Here is an 18,424-nt window from a genome sequence, read left to right as displayed (position 1 = left end):
TGGGCTGTACACGCAGCTGCTGCTTTCTCCTGCATTTATTTGGGTTACTAGAGCAACTTGTCAATACATTAAAAAAAAAGACAACTTATTGCATTACTTAGTCTTTCTTTTTTTTTTAAATGCTTTATTAACTTCTGATTTACATCGTTCGTTTCCGCCAGATTTTGAGTTACAAATTTTCTCCCCGTTTTTCCCCACCCTTCCCACCAAAACAGCAGTCCCACAGGATATCCCCACCTCTGATCTGCTCTCTCCCATATTTTCTCCCATACCCATTTCAACTTTTCCAGTAGGGCATGGTGGATCTCTATATTTCCCAATTATATGTAAAACAATATTGATAATAGTAAATATATATTTAAACATTTGATTTTAAAACTTTGAATTCCAGATTCATTCCCTTCCTCCCTTATCACCCACCCTTACTGGGAAGATAAACAGTTCAGTATAGGTCGTACATGTGTGGCTAATGCAAAACAATAACATAGCAGATATATTGTAAAAGACTGACTATATTTCCCTCCCTCCTATCCCACATCCCACTTGTTCTATTCTCTACTTTGATCCTGTCCCTTTTCAAAAGTGGGTGCTTACAACTTCCCTCCCCCCCAGCCTGCCCTCCCTTCCATCATCCCCCCTCACATCCTCTCCCCCCCCTATTCTCCTGGAGGGTGAGATACCCTATTTAGTGTGTATTTCCCTCCCTCCTCAAGCCAGATTCAATAGGAATAAGGTTGACCCATTCCCTTTTGCCTTCCTATTCTTCCCCTCTATTGTAACCATTTTCCCTTGCCTCTTCTGTATGACAGTTGCCCCACTCTGTCTCTCCCCATCTCCTCTCATTATATTCCTCTCACCTCTTAATTTCACCTTTTAAGTATCATCCCTTCCTGTTAAATTGGTCCCGTGCCCTCTATCTATGTATACCTGTAAACATATATACACACATTCACATATGTATTCATATGCCTGCATGCCCTCATATAAAGACATATTTATATAATGTATATATTTCTAATCCCTTCAACTACTGAGAAAAGTTTCATAAGTTACAATTATTGTTTTTCCATGTAGGAATGTTAATAGTTCAACTTTGGCCAAGTGGCTCAGCAAGCAAGAGCACCGGCCTCAGTGCTGGGACGACCCGGATCAAATCCGGGCCCAGACACCCAGCACCACACCCAGAAACAACAACTGGCCGTGCAACCCCGAGCAAGCCATTCAACCCCAATTGCTTAAAAAAAAATAGTTCAACTTTGATAAGTTCCTTATGATTTCTTTTCCCTGTTTACCTTCTCATGCTTCTCTTGCTTCTTGTATCTGAATGTCAAATTTTCTGTTCAGCTCTGGTTTTTTCAGCAAGAATGCTTGAAAGTCCTGTATTCCACTGAATGACCATATTTTCCCCTGAAACAGGATACTCAGTTTTGCTGGGTAGGTGACTCTTGGTTTTAATCCCAGCTCCCTTGACCTCCAGAATATCACATTCCAGGCCCTTTGATCCCTCAGTGTAGAAGCTGCCAGATCCTGGGTTATCCTGATTGTGTTTCCACAATATTCAAATTGTTTCTTCCTGGCTGCTTGTAATATTCTCTCCTTAATCTGGGAATTCTGGAACCTGGCTATAATATTCCTAGGAGTTTTCTTTTTGGGATCTTTTTCAGGAGGTGATCGGTGGATTCTTTCAACCTCTATTTTGCCCTCTCGTTCTAAAATATCAGGGCAGTTTTCTTTGAGAACTTCCTGGAGGATGCTTTCCAGGCTCTTACTTTGGTCATGGCTCTCAGGCAGTCCAATAATTTTTAAATTATCTCTCCTGGATCTATTTTCCAGGTCAGTGGTTTTTCCCATGAGATATTTCAGATTGCCTTCTATTCTTTCATTTGTTTGGATCTGTTTAACAGCATCTTGATTTCTCGTAAAGTCATTAGCTTCCATTTGCTTCAATCTAATTCTGAAGCAATGATTCTCCTCAGTGAGCTTTTGAGATTCTTTTTCCATCTGGAAAATTCGACTTTTTAAGGCATTCTTCTCCTCATTGCCTTTCTGAGCCTCCTTTGCCATTTGAGTCAGTCTGTTTTTTAAGGTATTATTTTCTTCAGTCAGGCTGTTGACTCTCATTTCATAATTTTCTTGCATTGTTCTCATTTCTCTTCCCAATTTTTCCTCCACTTCTCTTATCTGCTTCTTAAGGTCCTCTATGGCCTGTAACCAGCTTGTATTTTCCTTTGAAGCTTTTGGTGCAGGAGTTCTGACTTCACTGATTTCCTCCTGTTCCATGCCTTGCTCCTTCTTATCCCCAAAATGGGAGTGTAATGTTGGAATCTTCTGTCTGCTTTGTTTCCTTTGCCTGCTCATTTTGCCACTCAATGATTTGACTTTTGGGCTTTTTGCCACAGTAGGACTCTGCCACCAGACAGGGGAGTTTCATCCCAAATGCTTGGGTTTTCTCAGCTGCCGGAGGTATTAGATGGGTGCCCTCTCTGAGGTCTCCACATGCTCTGGCAAGCTGGACACACACCCCAGGACCTCCACCCTAGACTGCAATCCAGATCCAAGCAGGTGAAAGCAAGAGTGATGACCCCTCAGACTGGTGCTTGGTCTCCCTACACTCTGCAGGCCAGGAGCTGAAGCCGCCATGTGGCACTGGCAGGCTGTGCTGGCATCTCAGTGGTTTCTCGCCCCGGGGGTAAAAGCCACGCACTCCCACTTACTGGGTCCCAAAGTCCAGAATGCACTGGCCTCTCACCTTGTTCTTAGCATCTATGTGTTGATAAATCTGGAAGCGGCCACAGCTGATGCTGATCTGGAGTCCCTCTGGATGGCAGCTGGTCAGGCCCGCCCTGGGGCTAAAGCCTAGGTGTGGGGCTGGGCTCGGCTCCCAGAGCGCTGTGCTGGCCGATTCCTGCTGGCCTACCGGGCTGTTCTCAGTGGGAGGTTAGCTTCTCTGTGTCATTTTGTGGGTTCTGCAGCTCCAAAGTTTGTTTAGAGTCCCCTTTTTACATGGATTGGGGAGGGTGGAAACCAGAGCTGCGGGAGGGTAGTGCTTCTACTTTGCCATCTTGGCTCCGCCCCCCATTACTTAGTCTTTCTAAGGCATGCTCTGGTACAACACAAACTTCTCCTGTCAGATGCAGCTAGCTTGTCGAACGTCCAAACATCATGCAGAACACACTCAAATAGTGATGTCACTGCTACCACCGTGTTGTCCACCCACAGTGGCCTTGCAGGTTTGTGTATGATATTTGGAGAGTTCTGAGGGGGTTAGGAAGAGGAAGTGTGAATAATATCAGGAAGAGGAGAGAGAAGGAAACAGTGTGGGTGCCTTGGGAAGAGGGGGCTCAGACAAAGTTGTGCAGCGCTAGCCTGAACATGTCATTGGTGCACACCCAAGCATCATTGATGTTCTTTAATAGAAACATCTGGTGGAATCCCATAGTGGGGTCTTCATTAGCCTTTAGCTGCCCCACCACCATACTGAGTATACAGCTGTCAGGGGTGGGCTGGTGGTCCTGAGCTGTGATGCCGTGCTGTATTTTCTGAAATGGAAGGCTAGACAATTTCTCCACAATGGCTGCTTTGCCTTGGAATTGCTGCCCTTCCCATGTAAGGCAAGATGCATCAATATATATTGCTCCTAATTGAGTTCTGTCATTATCAAATAACTGGTAGTAATGTTGCACAAAGCTGGATCCAATCTGCTCCCAAATCATCTTGTCTCCCATTCTGGATCCTCACCTAGCAGCAGAAATTGTAAAATGAGGGGATTGAATTAGAAGATGGTTTCCTAGAATGAGAAGGTGGTCTCATCCAGCTCTTAAGCTCTGTAATTAATACCGGGCCAATGGTATTCATTTGGTGTTTGAATGAGCAAAGATCTGGGCAAATACAGCAGTTCTGATCAAAATCCAAAAGGCATTAATATCAGAAAGTGCCACACTATCCCAAAGGTGGCAGCAGTTCAGATTAGCATGAGGAAAAAAAGGGCAGAGGTGGAGAAGAAGAAAGAGAAAAGGAAAGGCAGAGGAAAGAATAAGGTAAATGCTAATTTTAAGAAAGAATAAGTACTAATAATTACAATAGGATGTGTTATAACAGTGTCAAACTGACCTATTTTAAAATAATCATTCAACTCTGAAAATGGGAAATAGATAAAATCAAAAGCTGTGATTGTCAATCAGATGGCAACAATAGTTTAAAGCTTAGGCATTTAAGGAGATGGCATAATAACAAAGGTTGAAATTTAATATTTCCCCTATAAATCTCAATAATATTCTCATAAATACACAAATCACCAGAGGAAAGAGTTATCACACAATAATGCAAATAGAAAGGCACCAAAAGAGAACATGACTATAAATGTGGAATGATGATTCATGTACTTCTGATGGTATACTGCTCCTCCTATGATGCCATTCTCACTGGTTTCTGCTTCACATGACATCTCTATTGACCACAAAATCACTGATTATGTATGCAATATTACAAGATTTTTCTTGCTGAAACCCCACAGGGCATAGAGCTGAGGAGCTTCTTTATCTCTTTCACTTGAAGTTCAGGGCTGTATGATCTTTATGCGAGAAAAAAACGCTGCCATATTCCCTTACTTTAGAGAGACATTTTTATAATTTTAGAAAAGTAAACACCTTTTCTTTTTGGTAATGAAAATCCTTCCCAGTCTCCCCCCTTTTCAATTTCATTGCTCTTTTTATACATAGAAGGAAATCTTCAATATAAGTCCTAAGTTCTATCAACTAAATGTATGATTCCTCCTAGCTAGCTAATTAGGTTTCCCAAGTTCAATCTTTTCTTCAGATAAAACTTCTCATTCAATGATTGGCTTGAGATCTTCAGAGAGGATTTTCTCTGTCATGGCGAACTATTCTTTAATTTTTAAGGCAAAACTGTAAGCAAAATAAGTGTCATTAACCTAATAATTAACAAATAAATGGCAGTGTTTCTGGTCTCATCATTCAATTAAAACTACCCTTTCCAAAGTTGTTAATAATCTTTTACTCTCCAAATTAATGGCCTTTTTTCAGTCTTCTTCCTTACTGTAATGGTAATGTAATTTGAATTTGAAGATCCCTTTGTGTTAGCAAAGGTAGCAGGTACTTAGCACTGTTGGAGAAACAGAAGGTTTGAACTCCTGTCTCCTGTTGCTGACATAACAGGAAGGGATTGGCTGAAACAGAAAGCTAATGCATTGTGTATATAAGGAAATGTCCCAGGAAGGGACTGTCAGAATTTATTGGGACCAGCATCTGGAGGTAGAGCAGCTACAGAAGAGAAATGAGAACTGAGAACTCAGTCAGAAATTCCTGAGGACTTGTGGTGGTGGAGTTTCTTATGAAGAGGAGCCCAGGAGACTGAAGAGGGGATCAGAAATAAGGTTTGAGATGGCAAAACAGAGGAAAGGGTAGAAGGATAACAAATTGTAATCAGATGTTTGAAAATATGAACATAGAATCAGAACATTGGTGGGTGAGAGTAAGATCTAGTTTATTTTTATCTGTGTATATATTTAGGCTGTATTGAAGGACTATTTCCTAGGACATGTATATTTATAGAAAGTGGGAGATCAAAGTATCTGAGGGAGTGTTGATATGTATATTAAAGTTCTTTAGTATGGGGGCAGGAGTTGAGAACATAGAAAGATTTGGGGCCAGAAACTAATGCTGTGGAAGAAAAAAAGGGAATACCCTAGATGTTGATAGACAATAGCCACGAGAAATTTGATTGGGTAGTAAATGTGCAGACAATGGTGGTATGAGAAGAACTTTGAAGTAACAATGGGGAATAAGAAGTATTCTAACTACGCAACCTTGGTGGATTAATGAAAGTGTAAGGAATTCTGTAAATGGTAGCAAGAAAGGATGTGACCAGGAGGTAACCAAGGCTCAGTGAAAGATAGAAGATACAAGTGGGAAAGGAAAAATTTTAAGATGAAAATAAGTTTGTTTCTTATAGATGGGACATTCCAGAGAATAGAGTAGAAGGGTTGTTTAAATTTCAAATGAGACATTAGGGAAGGAAGTTGGGTTGAAGGGGTGTAATGGGAATGGGAATTTGAAGATCTTCCATGACCCTTTACAGGCCAAACAATCATATGGAGCCCATGGTGGGAGGAGTTGGTTGAAAGGGTGGAACAAGAAGAGTGGAGCAAGGAGCAGAAAGAGAGCACTAGAAGAGCTGGGAGAAAGCCGTGCAGAGGCAAAGCAGCTAGCAGGAGTGAGAGGGGCATTTTTGCTTAGGAGAGCCTGTTTTTCTTGTTGTTGTTATTTGTTTGGTTGGTTTGGTTTTGATTTTTTTTAACGTACTTACATACTTTTAGTTTACAACATTCCGTTCCACAATCCTTTGAGTTTCAAACTTTCTCTGCCATAAAAGCATCCAATCAAATATAGGTTGTACAAATATCTTCACATTAAACAATAGTCAAGTTGTAAAGAAGGATTAAAACAAATGGAGTGAGCAATGAGAAAGAAGGGACAAAAGAGAACAAGCAAGTAGTTTGCTTCAATCTGCATTTAGAATCTAGTTCTTTCTCTAGATATGGCTATTCCTTTCCATCGTGAGTCTTTTATAGATGTCATCTAACATTGCATTGCTGAGAGGACCCCAGTCTATCAAAGTTAGTCATCAAAGATATGATGTGTCAGTAATTGTGTACAAAGTTGTCCTGGTTCTGCTCTCCTCACTCACCATCAGTTTATATGTCCCTTCAGGTTATTCTGAAGGCTGCTTCTCATTTCTTATAGCACAATAGTATTCCATTACATTCATATACCACAACTTGTTTGTCTATTCCCCAGTTGATGGGTATCCCCTTGATTTCCAATTCTTTGCCATCATAAAAAGAATTGCTATAAATATTTTTGTACATCTGAGTCCTTTTCACACTTATATGATCTCTTTGAGATACAGCCCTAGAAGTGGTATTGCTGGGTCAGTGGGTTTGTACTTTTTTACAGACCTTTGGACACAGTTCCAGATTGCTCTCTAGAATGGTTGAATAAGTTCACAACTCCATGAGCAATTCATTAGTGTTCCAATTTTACCATATCCTCTCCAGCATTCATCATTTTCCTGTTTTGTGATCTTAGCTAGTCTTACCAGTGAGATGTGGTACCTCGGAGTTATTTTGATTTGCATTTCACTAATCAGTAGTGATGTAGAGCACTTTTATTATACTTAGAGATATCTTTAATTTCTTCCTCTGAAAACTACATATTCCTAGCCTTTGACCATTTATCCTTTGTGGAATGACATATATTCTTATAAATTTGACCAGGTTCTCTGCATACTTTAGAAATGATACCTTTATCGTGGCTACGTGATGCAGTTAATACAGCAACAGCCCTGGAGTCAGGAGAACCTGAATTCAAATTAGGCTTCAGAACCTTAACACTTATTAGCCACGTGGGTGGGACTTGGGTGAGTCACTTAATCCCAATTGCCCTGCCTTCCCCTCTCCAAAAAGAAAAAAAAGAAAAAGAAAAAGAAATGAGGCCTTTATCAAAGACACTCGTAAAAAGTCTTTCCCAATTTTTGACTTGCCTCATAATCTTGGTTATATTGGCTTAATTTGTACAAAATATTTTCTATTTAATGTAAACAAAATTATTCATTTTGCATTTTGTAGTGCTCTGTAACTCTTGTTTGATCATAAAATCTTTTCTTCTCCATAAATCTGACAGGTAAACTATCACTTGCCCTCCCAGATTGTTTACAGTGTCAGCCTTTATACTTATATGGTGCATTCATCCAGACTTTATTTTGGTATATGGTGTAAGATCTATGTCCAGTTTCTGCCATACTATTTTTCAGCCTTTCCAGCAGTTTTTGTCAAATAGTGGGTTCTTATCCCAGAAGCTAGCATCTTTGGATTTATCACAGTACATTACTATAGTCATTGACTGCTGTATCTTGTGTAACTAATCTATTCCATTGATCCACTACTCTATTCCTCAACTAGTACCAAGTACTTTTGATGACTGCTGCTTTATAATACAGATTAAAATATGGTATGGCTAGGTCACCTTCTCTAAAATTACTTCTCATTAATTCCCTTGATATTCTGGACTTTTTGTTCTTTCAGATGAATTTTTTCTAGCTCTATAAAGCATTTTTGGTAGATTGGTTGGTATGGCACTAAATAGATACATTAATTTGGGTAAAATTGTCATTGTTATTATATTAACTCTACAACCACAAGCAACTAATATTTTTCCAATTATTTAGGTCTGACTTTATTTGTGTGAAAAAAATATTGTGTAATTGTGTTCATATAGTTCCTATGTTTGTTTTAGCAGGCAGATTCCCAAATATTTTATAATGTCTACAGTAACTTTAAATGGAATTTCTCCTTCTATTTCTTGCTTGTGGATTTTGTTAGAAATATTTAGGAATTGGTGTGGGTAGGTGACTCAGTGAGTAAGAGCACCGGCCCCAGAGTCTGGAGGATCTGGAATTGGTTCTGGCTTCAGATACTTAACACACACACACACACACACACACACACACACACACACGAAACTGGCTGTGTAACCTTGGGCAAGTTACTTAATTCCAATTGCTTTTAAAAAATAAATATATAGGAATGACAAGGATTTATGTAGCTTTATTTTATATCCCTGCAACTTTGCTAAATTTATTTATTATCTCAAGTAGTTATTTTTTCCTTGGTTGTCTATAATTCTTTAAGTTTATCATCATATCATCTGCAAAGAGGGATAATTTAGTCTCTTCTTTGCCTATTCTGAATAATTCAATTTCTTTTTCTCTTCTTTTAGCTACCATTAACATTCCTAGTACAAAACTGAACAAGAAGGTTGATAGTGGACATCCTTCTTTTACCCCTGATCTTTTTGGAAATGCTTTTAACTTAGCTCCATTACATATAATAGTTGTTAATGGATTTAGGTATATGTGACTTATTATTTTAAGGAAGACTCCATATTTTCCTTTACTTTCTTGTGTTTTTAACACGAATGGATGTTGTATTTTGTGAAAAGACTATAAGTGAGATAATCATATGCTTTCTACTAGTTTTATTGTTGATATGATCTATTCTACTGGTTATTTTCTTAATATTTCACCATCCTTGCATTCCTGGAATAAATCCTACCTGATCAAAGTGTATTATTCTTGTGATGAGTTTCTGTAGTCTTTTAGCTAATATTTTATTTAAAAATGTTGCATCAATATTCATGAAGGAAATTGGTCCATCGTTGTTGTTTTGCTTCCAATTTGTCTCTTCCAGATTTAGGTATCAGTACCATATTTGCGTCATAAAAAAAAAAAATTGGTAGAACTCATTCTTCTCCAATATTCTCAAATAGTTTGTAGAGTACTGGAATCTATTGTTCTTTAAATACTTAATGTAATTTGCTAGTAAATCCAACTGGACCTGGAGACTTTTTTCTAGAGAATTCATTGATGACTTGTTTAGTTTCTTTTTTTTTCTGAGATTGGGTTATTTCAGCATTTTACTTGCTCTTCATTTAATCTGGGAAACTTATGCTTTTGTAAATATTCATCCATTTTACTAAGATTGTCAAGTTTATGGGTATGTAATTGGGCAAAATAATTCCTAATTATTGTTTTAATTTTTTCTCCACTAGAGGTAGATTCTCCCTTTTCAATTTTGATACTGGTAATTTCATTTTCATATTTCTTTTTTTTATCATATTGGCTAAAAGTCTATCAATTTTTTTGTTTTTTTATATTTTTTTCTTTTTTTCTTTTTGGAGGCAATCATGGCTAATTGACTTGCCCAGAGTCACACAACTAGCAAGTATCTGAGGCCAGATTTGAACTCAGGTCCTCCTGACTCTAGAGTCAGTGCTCTATCCATGGTACCATGTAACTGCCTCCCTGTTGTCTTTTTTTTAATAAAACCATCTCAGTTTTATTTATTAATTCTATAGTTTTCTTAATTTCAATTTTATTAATCACTCCTTTGTTTTTAGTATTTCAATTTTAGTTTTTATTTGGAGATATTCAATTTGCTCTTTTTCTAGCTTTTTCATTTGCATGTTCAATTTGTTGATTTTCATTTTCTTTATTTTATTCAGGTACACATTCAGAGATATAAAACTTCCCCTAAGAATTGCTTTTTTCTGCATCCCATAAGTTTTCGTATCTTGGCTCATTGCTGCCATTCTCTTGACCCACTCATTCTTTAAGATTACATTACTTGGTTCCCTATGAGTTTTTAGTCTATTTTCCCATAGCCTTTTATTACATATACATTTTATTTCATTCTAATCTGAAAAGGTTGCATTTAATATTTCTGCATTTTTCCACTGAATTGTGAGATCTTTATACCCTGGTACATGGTCAATTTGTGTGTGTGCCATTTACATCTGAGAATAGGGTGTATTCCTTTTTATCCCCATTCAGTTTTTTTCCAGAAGTCAATCATGTCTACTTTCTCTAAAACTTTATCCATCTACTTAACTTCGTTCTTGTTTATTTTAAGTTTCGATTTCTCAAGTTCAGAGAAGAGGAGGTCGAGGTCCCCCCTAGTATAGTTTTGTTATCTATTTCTTCCCCTAACTCCATTAACTTCTCCTCTAGGAATTTGGATGCTATACTGCTTGGTGCATATATATTTATTAATGATATTGATTAATTATCAATGGTGTCTTTTGAAAGGATATAGTTTCCTTCCTTATCTGTTTTAATTACATTTTTTTGCTTTTGCTTTATCTGAGATAAATATTGTTGTCCCTGCTTTTTTTGCTATAGTTAAAGCATAATATATTCTACTCTAGCCTATTACTTTTACCCTGTGTGTATCTCCCTGATTTAGATCTGTTTTTGGTAGACAGCATAATGTAGGATTATATTTTTTAACCCATTATACACTTTGCCTCTGTTTTATGAGAGAGTTAATTCTAATCAAAATCACCATTATGATTACTGTGTCTTTCCCTACATCCTATTCCCTCTCCTGTTTATGCTTTTATTTCTCCCTTTTACCTTCCCCTCCTTAAGAGTTTTCCCTTTATTTACCACCTCCCTCCATATTCCCTCCCTATCTACTGCCCTCCCTTTAGCTACTCTTCCTCCTTTCTACTTCTTCCTTCCCTTTTAACCACCTCCCTTTTCTTTCCCTTTTTTCCCTCCTACTGTCTGTAGGGCACAATAGATTTTTATAATTAACATAGTATGTTATTCCCTCCTTGAACACAATCCAATGAAAGTAAATCTTATCTAGTGCTCCTCTCCCTCTCTTCTTTCCCTCTATTTATAATGTGTTTTCTGTCTCTTCATGTTAGAATCCTATGCTTACCCAATTATGTTATTCTCACCTTGAACCAAGACCAACAAGAGTAAAACTCATATAATATTCATCTCTTTGTTTTACTCTACTGTAATAATTTTATGCCTCTTTGTGTGGCATAATTTATCCTTTTCTACCTCATCCTTTTCCCATTCCAATACTCTTGCACCCCTTAATAAGGTTTTTATCATCAGATTAGTTAATTTATACTGACACCTTCTATCTATGTATATCCCTTTTGAATGTCACAATAATTAAATAATTCCCAATATTGACAGATGTCAGCTTCCCCTATAGGTATGTAAACAGTTTGCTCTTATTCGATCACAAGTTATGTGAGTATGCTTGTGTGTGTGTGCATGTGTGTGTTTTTCCTGTTTACCTTTTTATGTCTTATATTTGGAGATCAAATTTTCCATTGAGTTTTTTTTTTTCATCAGGAATGTCTGGAAGTCTTCTTATTTCACTGAATGACTGTTTCCTTACCCAAAATATTATGCTCAGTTTTTCTGGATAGTTTAACCATGATTGTATTCCAACCTCTTTTTATTAACAAAATATATTCCAATCCCTGCAATATTTAATGTAGAAGTTGATATGTCCTGGGTGATCCTGACTGTAATTCCACAATATTTGAATTCTTTCATTCTGGCTGCTTGCTGTATTTTCTCCTTATCCTGATAATTCTGGAATTTGCTAAAGTTTTACTTGGATTTTTCAACTTGGGATCTCTTTCAGGAGGTGTCGAGTGGATACTTTCCATAGCTATTTTACCTTCTGATTCTATGACCTCAGGATGGTTTTCTTTGAGAATTTCTTGGAAGATGTTGTCCAAGCTTTTCTTTTCATCATGGCTTTCCAATACACTAATATATCTTAGATTATCTCTACTGGATCTATACTCTAGGTCAGTTGTATTTTTTTTTTCCAAAGAGATATTTTACATTGTATTCTAATTTTTCATTCTTTACATTTTGTTCCCCAATTTTTGATGCCTCATAGAGTCATTAGCTTCTATTACACTAATTCCAATTTTTAGTGAATTATTTCCTTTGGTTAATTTTTGAAGGTCCTTTTTCAATATGTTTAGAATTCATTTTCTGGGATTCATTTTCTGCAGTTATATTTTTAACCTCCCTTCCCATTTCACAAATTTAATTTTTAAAGATTTGTTTCCTTTAGTGAGATTTGTTTTCCATTTTGGCAATTGTAATTTTAAAAGACTTGGTCAATTTATCTTCTACCTCCCTAATTTGGCTTTTAAAATCCTTCTTGAGCCCTTTCAAGAATTGCTTTTGTATTTGAGACCAGTTCATATTCCTTTCTGAGGTCTCATGTGTGGGTATAGAATCTTTGCTCTCCTCTGAATTTTGTTCTTTTTTGCTTGCTAAAATAGAATTCAATGGTTTTTCTTTTGCCAACTTGCTTTTTTCCCATTGTGATCATTTCTCTCCTGGCTTTTAAAGTGGAGTCTGGGGTACAGAGGATTCTGAACCATGCTTCATATTCTCAGAGCTAGGGGCCTGGTTGCTAACTTTGTGTGTTGTGGCCTCTGGGTGTCTATACTGAGGCCAAGGCCAAGATTTTCTGTGTTTCCTCTGGCTTACAGTGAAGCTCACAGACCTGCTAGCGGTGGCCTGTCCACTTCAGGCTTCCACCTCTGTGCTCAGCCCCTAGTGACCCCGGTGACTAGGGCCATGCTGGTATCTACAGATTCCCTTGACTGTGCTAAGGTACACCTGTGCTTGAAGTGTTAATCCTTGTTGGCTCCACCCACCTGATTTTCATCATCTCCCAATGGTCATCTGAAATGGGACTTGTTGGGATACCTTCCATCCTTGACTTCAGGCTTGGCACAAAGCAAGCCACACCCTTCCTCTAAGACCCCTAAGCCTGCTGCTAGTTTGACTATTTTAGGATTTTACTCTGGGGCATTATTCTCTGGGTTTTCAGGGCCATAGAGGGAGGTTAGAGTAGCTAGGATTTGCTGTACCATCTTGGCTTCCAAATATTCAGGAAAATGATATTTGAATATGCAGCCTGTGAGTTAATAGCCCCAGGAATAGATTCCACTGCCATGGGTCATGCGTTTGTCTCTTACCCAGCTCTGACAGATCCTCCATCCTGGGGTGTGAGTTCTGCAAATTACCCCTGTGGTAAGTGAACCCACTTATTGGGGCTCGCTATTGCTCCATTGTGGTCTGGTCTCAGGTCTGCAGTGGTACAGCCCCTGCACTCTCTCTGCCCCCAGTCCTACATGTACACTTTTCTGGACTAGGAATCTGCCATGCTCCATCTTGCATTGGATTCTGTCAGTCTCAAATCTGTTCAGATTCACTTTTTAGAGGTTACTGACTAAATTCGAGGAGGAGTTCAGGTGAATTCCTCCTTTTACTCCCCCATCTTGGCTCTGCCCCCCTGACTGTTTTGTTTTGAAGGCATGGAATAGGGAATTCATCGGGATGTGCTCTCTACATTGGTTATGTGTACTAGCTTCTTGGTTGCTATGATAGATCTGGCTTTCTGGTGGGATTCAGCTTTCTGGTGTTTGAATAAATGCTTTAGTTTTGTTTTCCATGTGTTGAATCTGTTGTATTTTGTTACTCAGAACTACATAGCCATATTCATAGCAACAGTGGGCACTGTGGATATTGCATTGGTGTTTTAGGAGGATGGGAATAAATTAGTAGTGAGTGAGGAAAAGGTTTCAATAATGACAGCCACAAGATCAGAATTACTGATATGTAGAGGATGAAACTAAATGGGAAAGATTTTGATTGTTTGTTGATCACTTACAAATGAGTTCATACAGCTTATTAATTTCCCTAGTGATTTGGAATGAAGATGCAATCTTTTCAGGATGTTAGGCAACCAGTATGAGTAGCTAATGGTGACCAGAACCACGATAGTGGCCCTGGGCTCGCCGGCCTGCACACTGTGGGCCCTCCTGCGGGAGCTGTGGTACTTGAGCGCGGCCACAGACCAACCCTACAAGGACACGGCAGCCTATTGGTACCTTGTGGAGGCCTTCCGGGTGCACCGGGTCACCAGTGAGAAGCTCTGCAGAGCTCAACATGAGCTACATTTTCAAGCTGCCACCTATCTTTGTCTCCTTCAAAGTACTCAGAACCACGTGACCCTTTACCAGGAGTTTCATGGCAAGGGTGAGCGTTCTGTAGAAGAGGGTGCTGGTGTGGTGGGTCTCAAGTTGCCCCAACAGCCTGGAGGGAAGGGCTGGGAATCTTGAGAATGCAAAGATTCACTGGATGCTGCTTTCATACAAGAACTTCACAATTAGCCCTGTTTTTCAACTTGTATTGATGATTAAATTTAAAAATGTGTTCACACACACAAAAAAAAGAGTAGCTGATGGAATAGTCTTTCCCTCTTTTTTTTTTTTTTTAGCCAGATCAGTTCTAGCCAGAGCTCTGATGGAGAGACCATGATGGAATGGAATTTCTCTTCCTTCAGGCAATAAGGAAGAAACCATGGCAGGAAACAAGATGAGAGAGTACAATCAAATAGCATCTCTTTCAGTCTCCTGCAGTCAAGAATCAGCCAGACAAGGACACCTTCAGGAGATAGAATGATAACCCTCTTCCATTCAGGCAGGAAAGAACCATGAAAGGATACCTGAGCATCAAGGAATGATGTGTGTGCTGTATGTGTGTGTGAGTGTGTGAGCTCATGAGTATGTGTACCCTGCAAGTAGGGGGGAGACCTTGGATTAGAGTGAGTTTCCCATTACTGTATACATTCAAACAATTTTTCTATAATCACTTTGATTCACATATGGGTTGAACTTGATAACCTCTGAAGTTCCTTATAGCTATAAGATTGTATGATTGCCTGAAGAATTATAACATAAAGATTCAAGACCCTTGGAATGCCCTTTTGGTTAAGATGAGGATAAATATAGGGAATATCTAGAGGGAAATACTTAAATATTTAAAACTACATCAAGTTATCTACATAAACTTTATTTGTTATAAATCATAACTCTTAGAGCAACATAAATGTAACCCAGATCTCAAACATGAGACAATGTGCAAGCTACTGGTAAGACCTGACTCCTACTTGCTGAAGAGAATGGTAAGTTGCCACTGTGTGCCTATGGGAAGAACATAGTTGTTATGAAAGTTCTGCAAAGGAAAACTATTCTTCATTCTTTGAGAAAAACACACACAATTCCAGAATGGCTTCAGGTAGAGACCCATAAAAATGAGAAAATTCATTGGTTTGTGGAAGATATATAAAGGAACTGGCAGTGCATTGCATCCTTGATTTACACTTTCTTCCAAAAAATGTTTTTATGGAAATTCTTCTTAGGCAAGATTAAGTTCTTTTATTGGTTGAATTAAGATATCTAACTCCCAATGGGAGACCTCATTGACTATGTATATGTGTCTGTTATCATCTAATCCATATATTTGATTTCTGTTTGGTATTTGCTTGGAAAAAATAGACTTGTTTGCTATTTATTTTCAGTAATAGTCTTTTATTTAACCATCATTTGATGAGAAATAGCCAAATCTTTGGATGAAAGATTGAGGTTATCCCTTCCCCCTTTAGGAAGTTGTGACCAGGGTATCTGGTAGGTTTTTTGTTTGGCTTTCTTTTGAACCTAAAATTTAAAAAAAAGCTACCTCCAGACAAGTAATATTTAGAAGGGGCAGACATATATAATTCTATTCTTGTTATACTCTCTTTCAGAGAACAGAGCGACTAGCATTGTGCCCCCTTCTCCTGTTCCCCTCCAAGCAAAAATTAGTCTCCTTTGGAGAAAGACTGGACAAGATTCCATATATGTAAACACACACACATATATTCAGACATACTTACATATATATATATATATACACACATATCTGAACAAGCCAAATTTAGACAACTCATATGGACATCCACATAACCTATCTAGTCAACATTTATATCTTGTGCAGAATAAAACCAAGGACAAGGAGGTAAAAATTTAAAGAGGTCACACATGATTTCTTGGAATCTTCATACTAAACACGGGAAATACAGAATATTCCTTTCACAAGAAGGCATCTGATTATCACAGGTTTCTTAGCTAGCCTATATGCATGTTCTGATGAGATTACATTAGGCAGTGTTAACCTCTGCATTCTGGATAGAGTGCCTAGGGAGATGATGAAAGCTCAGAGACAAGTTGTATTTGTTGTACAGGTATTTGCATCTACCAACCCCTTTGATCTTGACTACATATGCAAATATCCAAGAGAATTAAGCAGTTACTACTCCTTGTAATTGGGATCTCTGGGGATTTAATTAGAGCAGAATTTAGGTTCAGCTGCTTGCCACATTTTCCAGAGGGTTAGTGTCTGTAAGATTGTGTGGGATTGTGTGGAAAGCAATGCCAGTAACTCCTAAGGAAAACTAAAAAAAAAGGGGAAATTTCATACCCGTTGGCAATATGAGATAAAATAATTCCATTCTAACTTTGTATACATCATGAGCTCCAAGATAAAAGCAGTATACCTGTAGATATAGAATCCATGTCTCCTCTCACTATCATCTGATCGATATGTACAAAAAGCTTGTACCTTAGGTTAGGTGTTAAAATGATACTATCCATTCATTCCTATGGAATCATATTCTAGAAAATCATTGATTGAAATTTCAGGATGATTAGGATTAATACAACTGTTCCATTAAATTTTGGGAGGAATAAAAGTAAACTAAGACATATTAGCATAGAATCACATTTTTTTTAACATGGAAGCAATTTTAGACATTATGTTTCTAAGCACCTTCAATCAATACCTGAGTGAACTGAATCTCAGAAAATTTTGTTTCACTCCTGGGATTTGGAAGAATGAGGAATAGAATCAAGATTGCCCAAATAATTTCAATATTGAATAATAAAATTTTTCCACCTTTTTTGCTTTAGAATGTGGGGTATATATGCATATGTGAAATGTGGAAGAGTGGGAGAGAGAGTATGTTAGTTGATTTTAAAATCAGCAGTGCATGTATTAACAGTTCTATATTAGGTATCCTTCATGTAAACTGAGTCTTCCTTAAAAAGCAATATAGAGATGGCATCATCTTTTCCTGACTGTACCTAACTTCCATTAATGTTAATAGGATTTGTGGACAAATCAAGGGCAAACTATATGGCTTAATCATCAACTATTTAGTTTATTAATGAAATTATTTTATGGTTTTTTAGCATTTCTCATGCAAAATGATGCACAATGCTCTAAGAAAATTATATATATTCACATGGTCTCAGTAGGGAAATGCAATCATCTATGAACTAGAGACCAGAATATTTGTACAAACAAGGGTAGAAAACACTATGATTTAAGCTAAGAATATATCCTCAGTGAGCTAATCCCCACCTTTGTGAAGCAAATTGAAATTTGTTCTGGACTCTTAGTCTAATTGTTATCGATTGGTAGCATTTATTTCAAGCTACCTTGCTCTGATAAATTCTATAGACAAACAGAAAACCCACTGCAAAAATATGCAAATTTATCTTGGACAATAAAAGATGTATTTAATATTTAAGATGAGAATCAGTCTTCTGTGTGCCCATGTACTTTTTCTATTGCTCTGATTATAATGTTGAAGACCTACACCAGCTGTAGCCTTATGAACTTCCCTGAGGAATGAAAATCTAAACCAAAAGTGACCAAATTGTTCTATTCAGTTATTGTGGGGGAACAAAAGTGGACCTTGATGTCTCCTGCAGAAGAGTCGTGTTACTAATGATAGATTTTTATTTAATATCTTCAAAGCACTGTAAATCATCTCATTTGATTCTCACAACAACTGTCTAATATAGGTGCTATTTTCTTCCATTTAAAGATGAAGAAATAGTCCTATGCAGTTAAATGATTTTTTTTTAAACTTGGTTCTCCCTGCCACCAAATCCAGAATAATGGTTGTGCATCTATTAGGAGAATGCATGTTGAGAATTGTTCAAAGCTTCTAATAAATCTGCCCCCCGGCTGGAGATATACAGCTAACTGACTCAAGTACTTTGTTGGTTAGAAGTAAACAAGTAAACTTCTACATGGAAAACATTTAAAATTTTTTTTGTTATAAATTTTCATTAACACTGAAGCAAAAGTAAAGCTTTAATTATCTGTAGCATTGTAC

General features: G+C 37.6%; 1 protein-coding gene and 1 pseudogene across 1 annotated transcript; one reads left to right on the top strand and one right to left on the bottom strand.

The window, feature by feature from the left end:
* Positions 1-3,248: 3,248 nt before the first annotated feature.
* Positions 3,249-3,836, bottom strand: LOC138170006 (nuclear transport factor 2 pseudogene; annotated as a pseudogene).
* Positions 3,837-14,180: 10,344 nt separating this feature from the next.
* FMC1 (formation of mitochondrial complex V assembly factor 1 homolog) lies at positions 14,181-14,540 on the top strand. Its single transcript, XM_069099473.1, has one exon. The coding sequence runs from the start codon at positions 14,181-14,183 to the stop codon at positions 14,538-14,540; it is 360 nt and encodes a 119-aa protein (XP_068955574.1).
* Positions 14,541-18,424: the final 3,884 nt, after the last annotated feature.

Source organism: Petaurus breviceps, unplaced genomic scaffold (assembly GCF_028583685.1).
Source record: "Petaurus breviceps papuanus isolate PSGF00001 unplaced genomic scaffold, PetGlider_PUasm1.0 38, whole genome shotgun sequence".
NCBI lineage: Eukaryota > Metazoa > Chordata > Mammalia > Diprotodontia > Petauridae > Petaurus > Petaurus breviceps.
Note: the sequence above shows the minus strand (reverse complement) of the source record. Positions and strands in the feature narration are given on the sequence as shown.

Excerpts from the sequence above, each read along its gene's own strand:
- FMC1 (XM_069099473.1), top strand. The coding sequence starts at position 14,181 with ATGGTGACCAGAACCACGATAGTGGCCCTGGGCTCGCCGGCCTGCACA.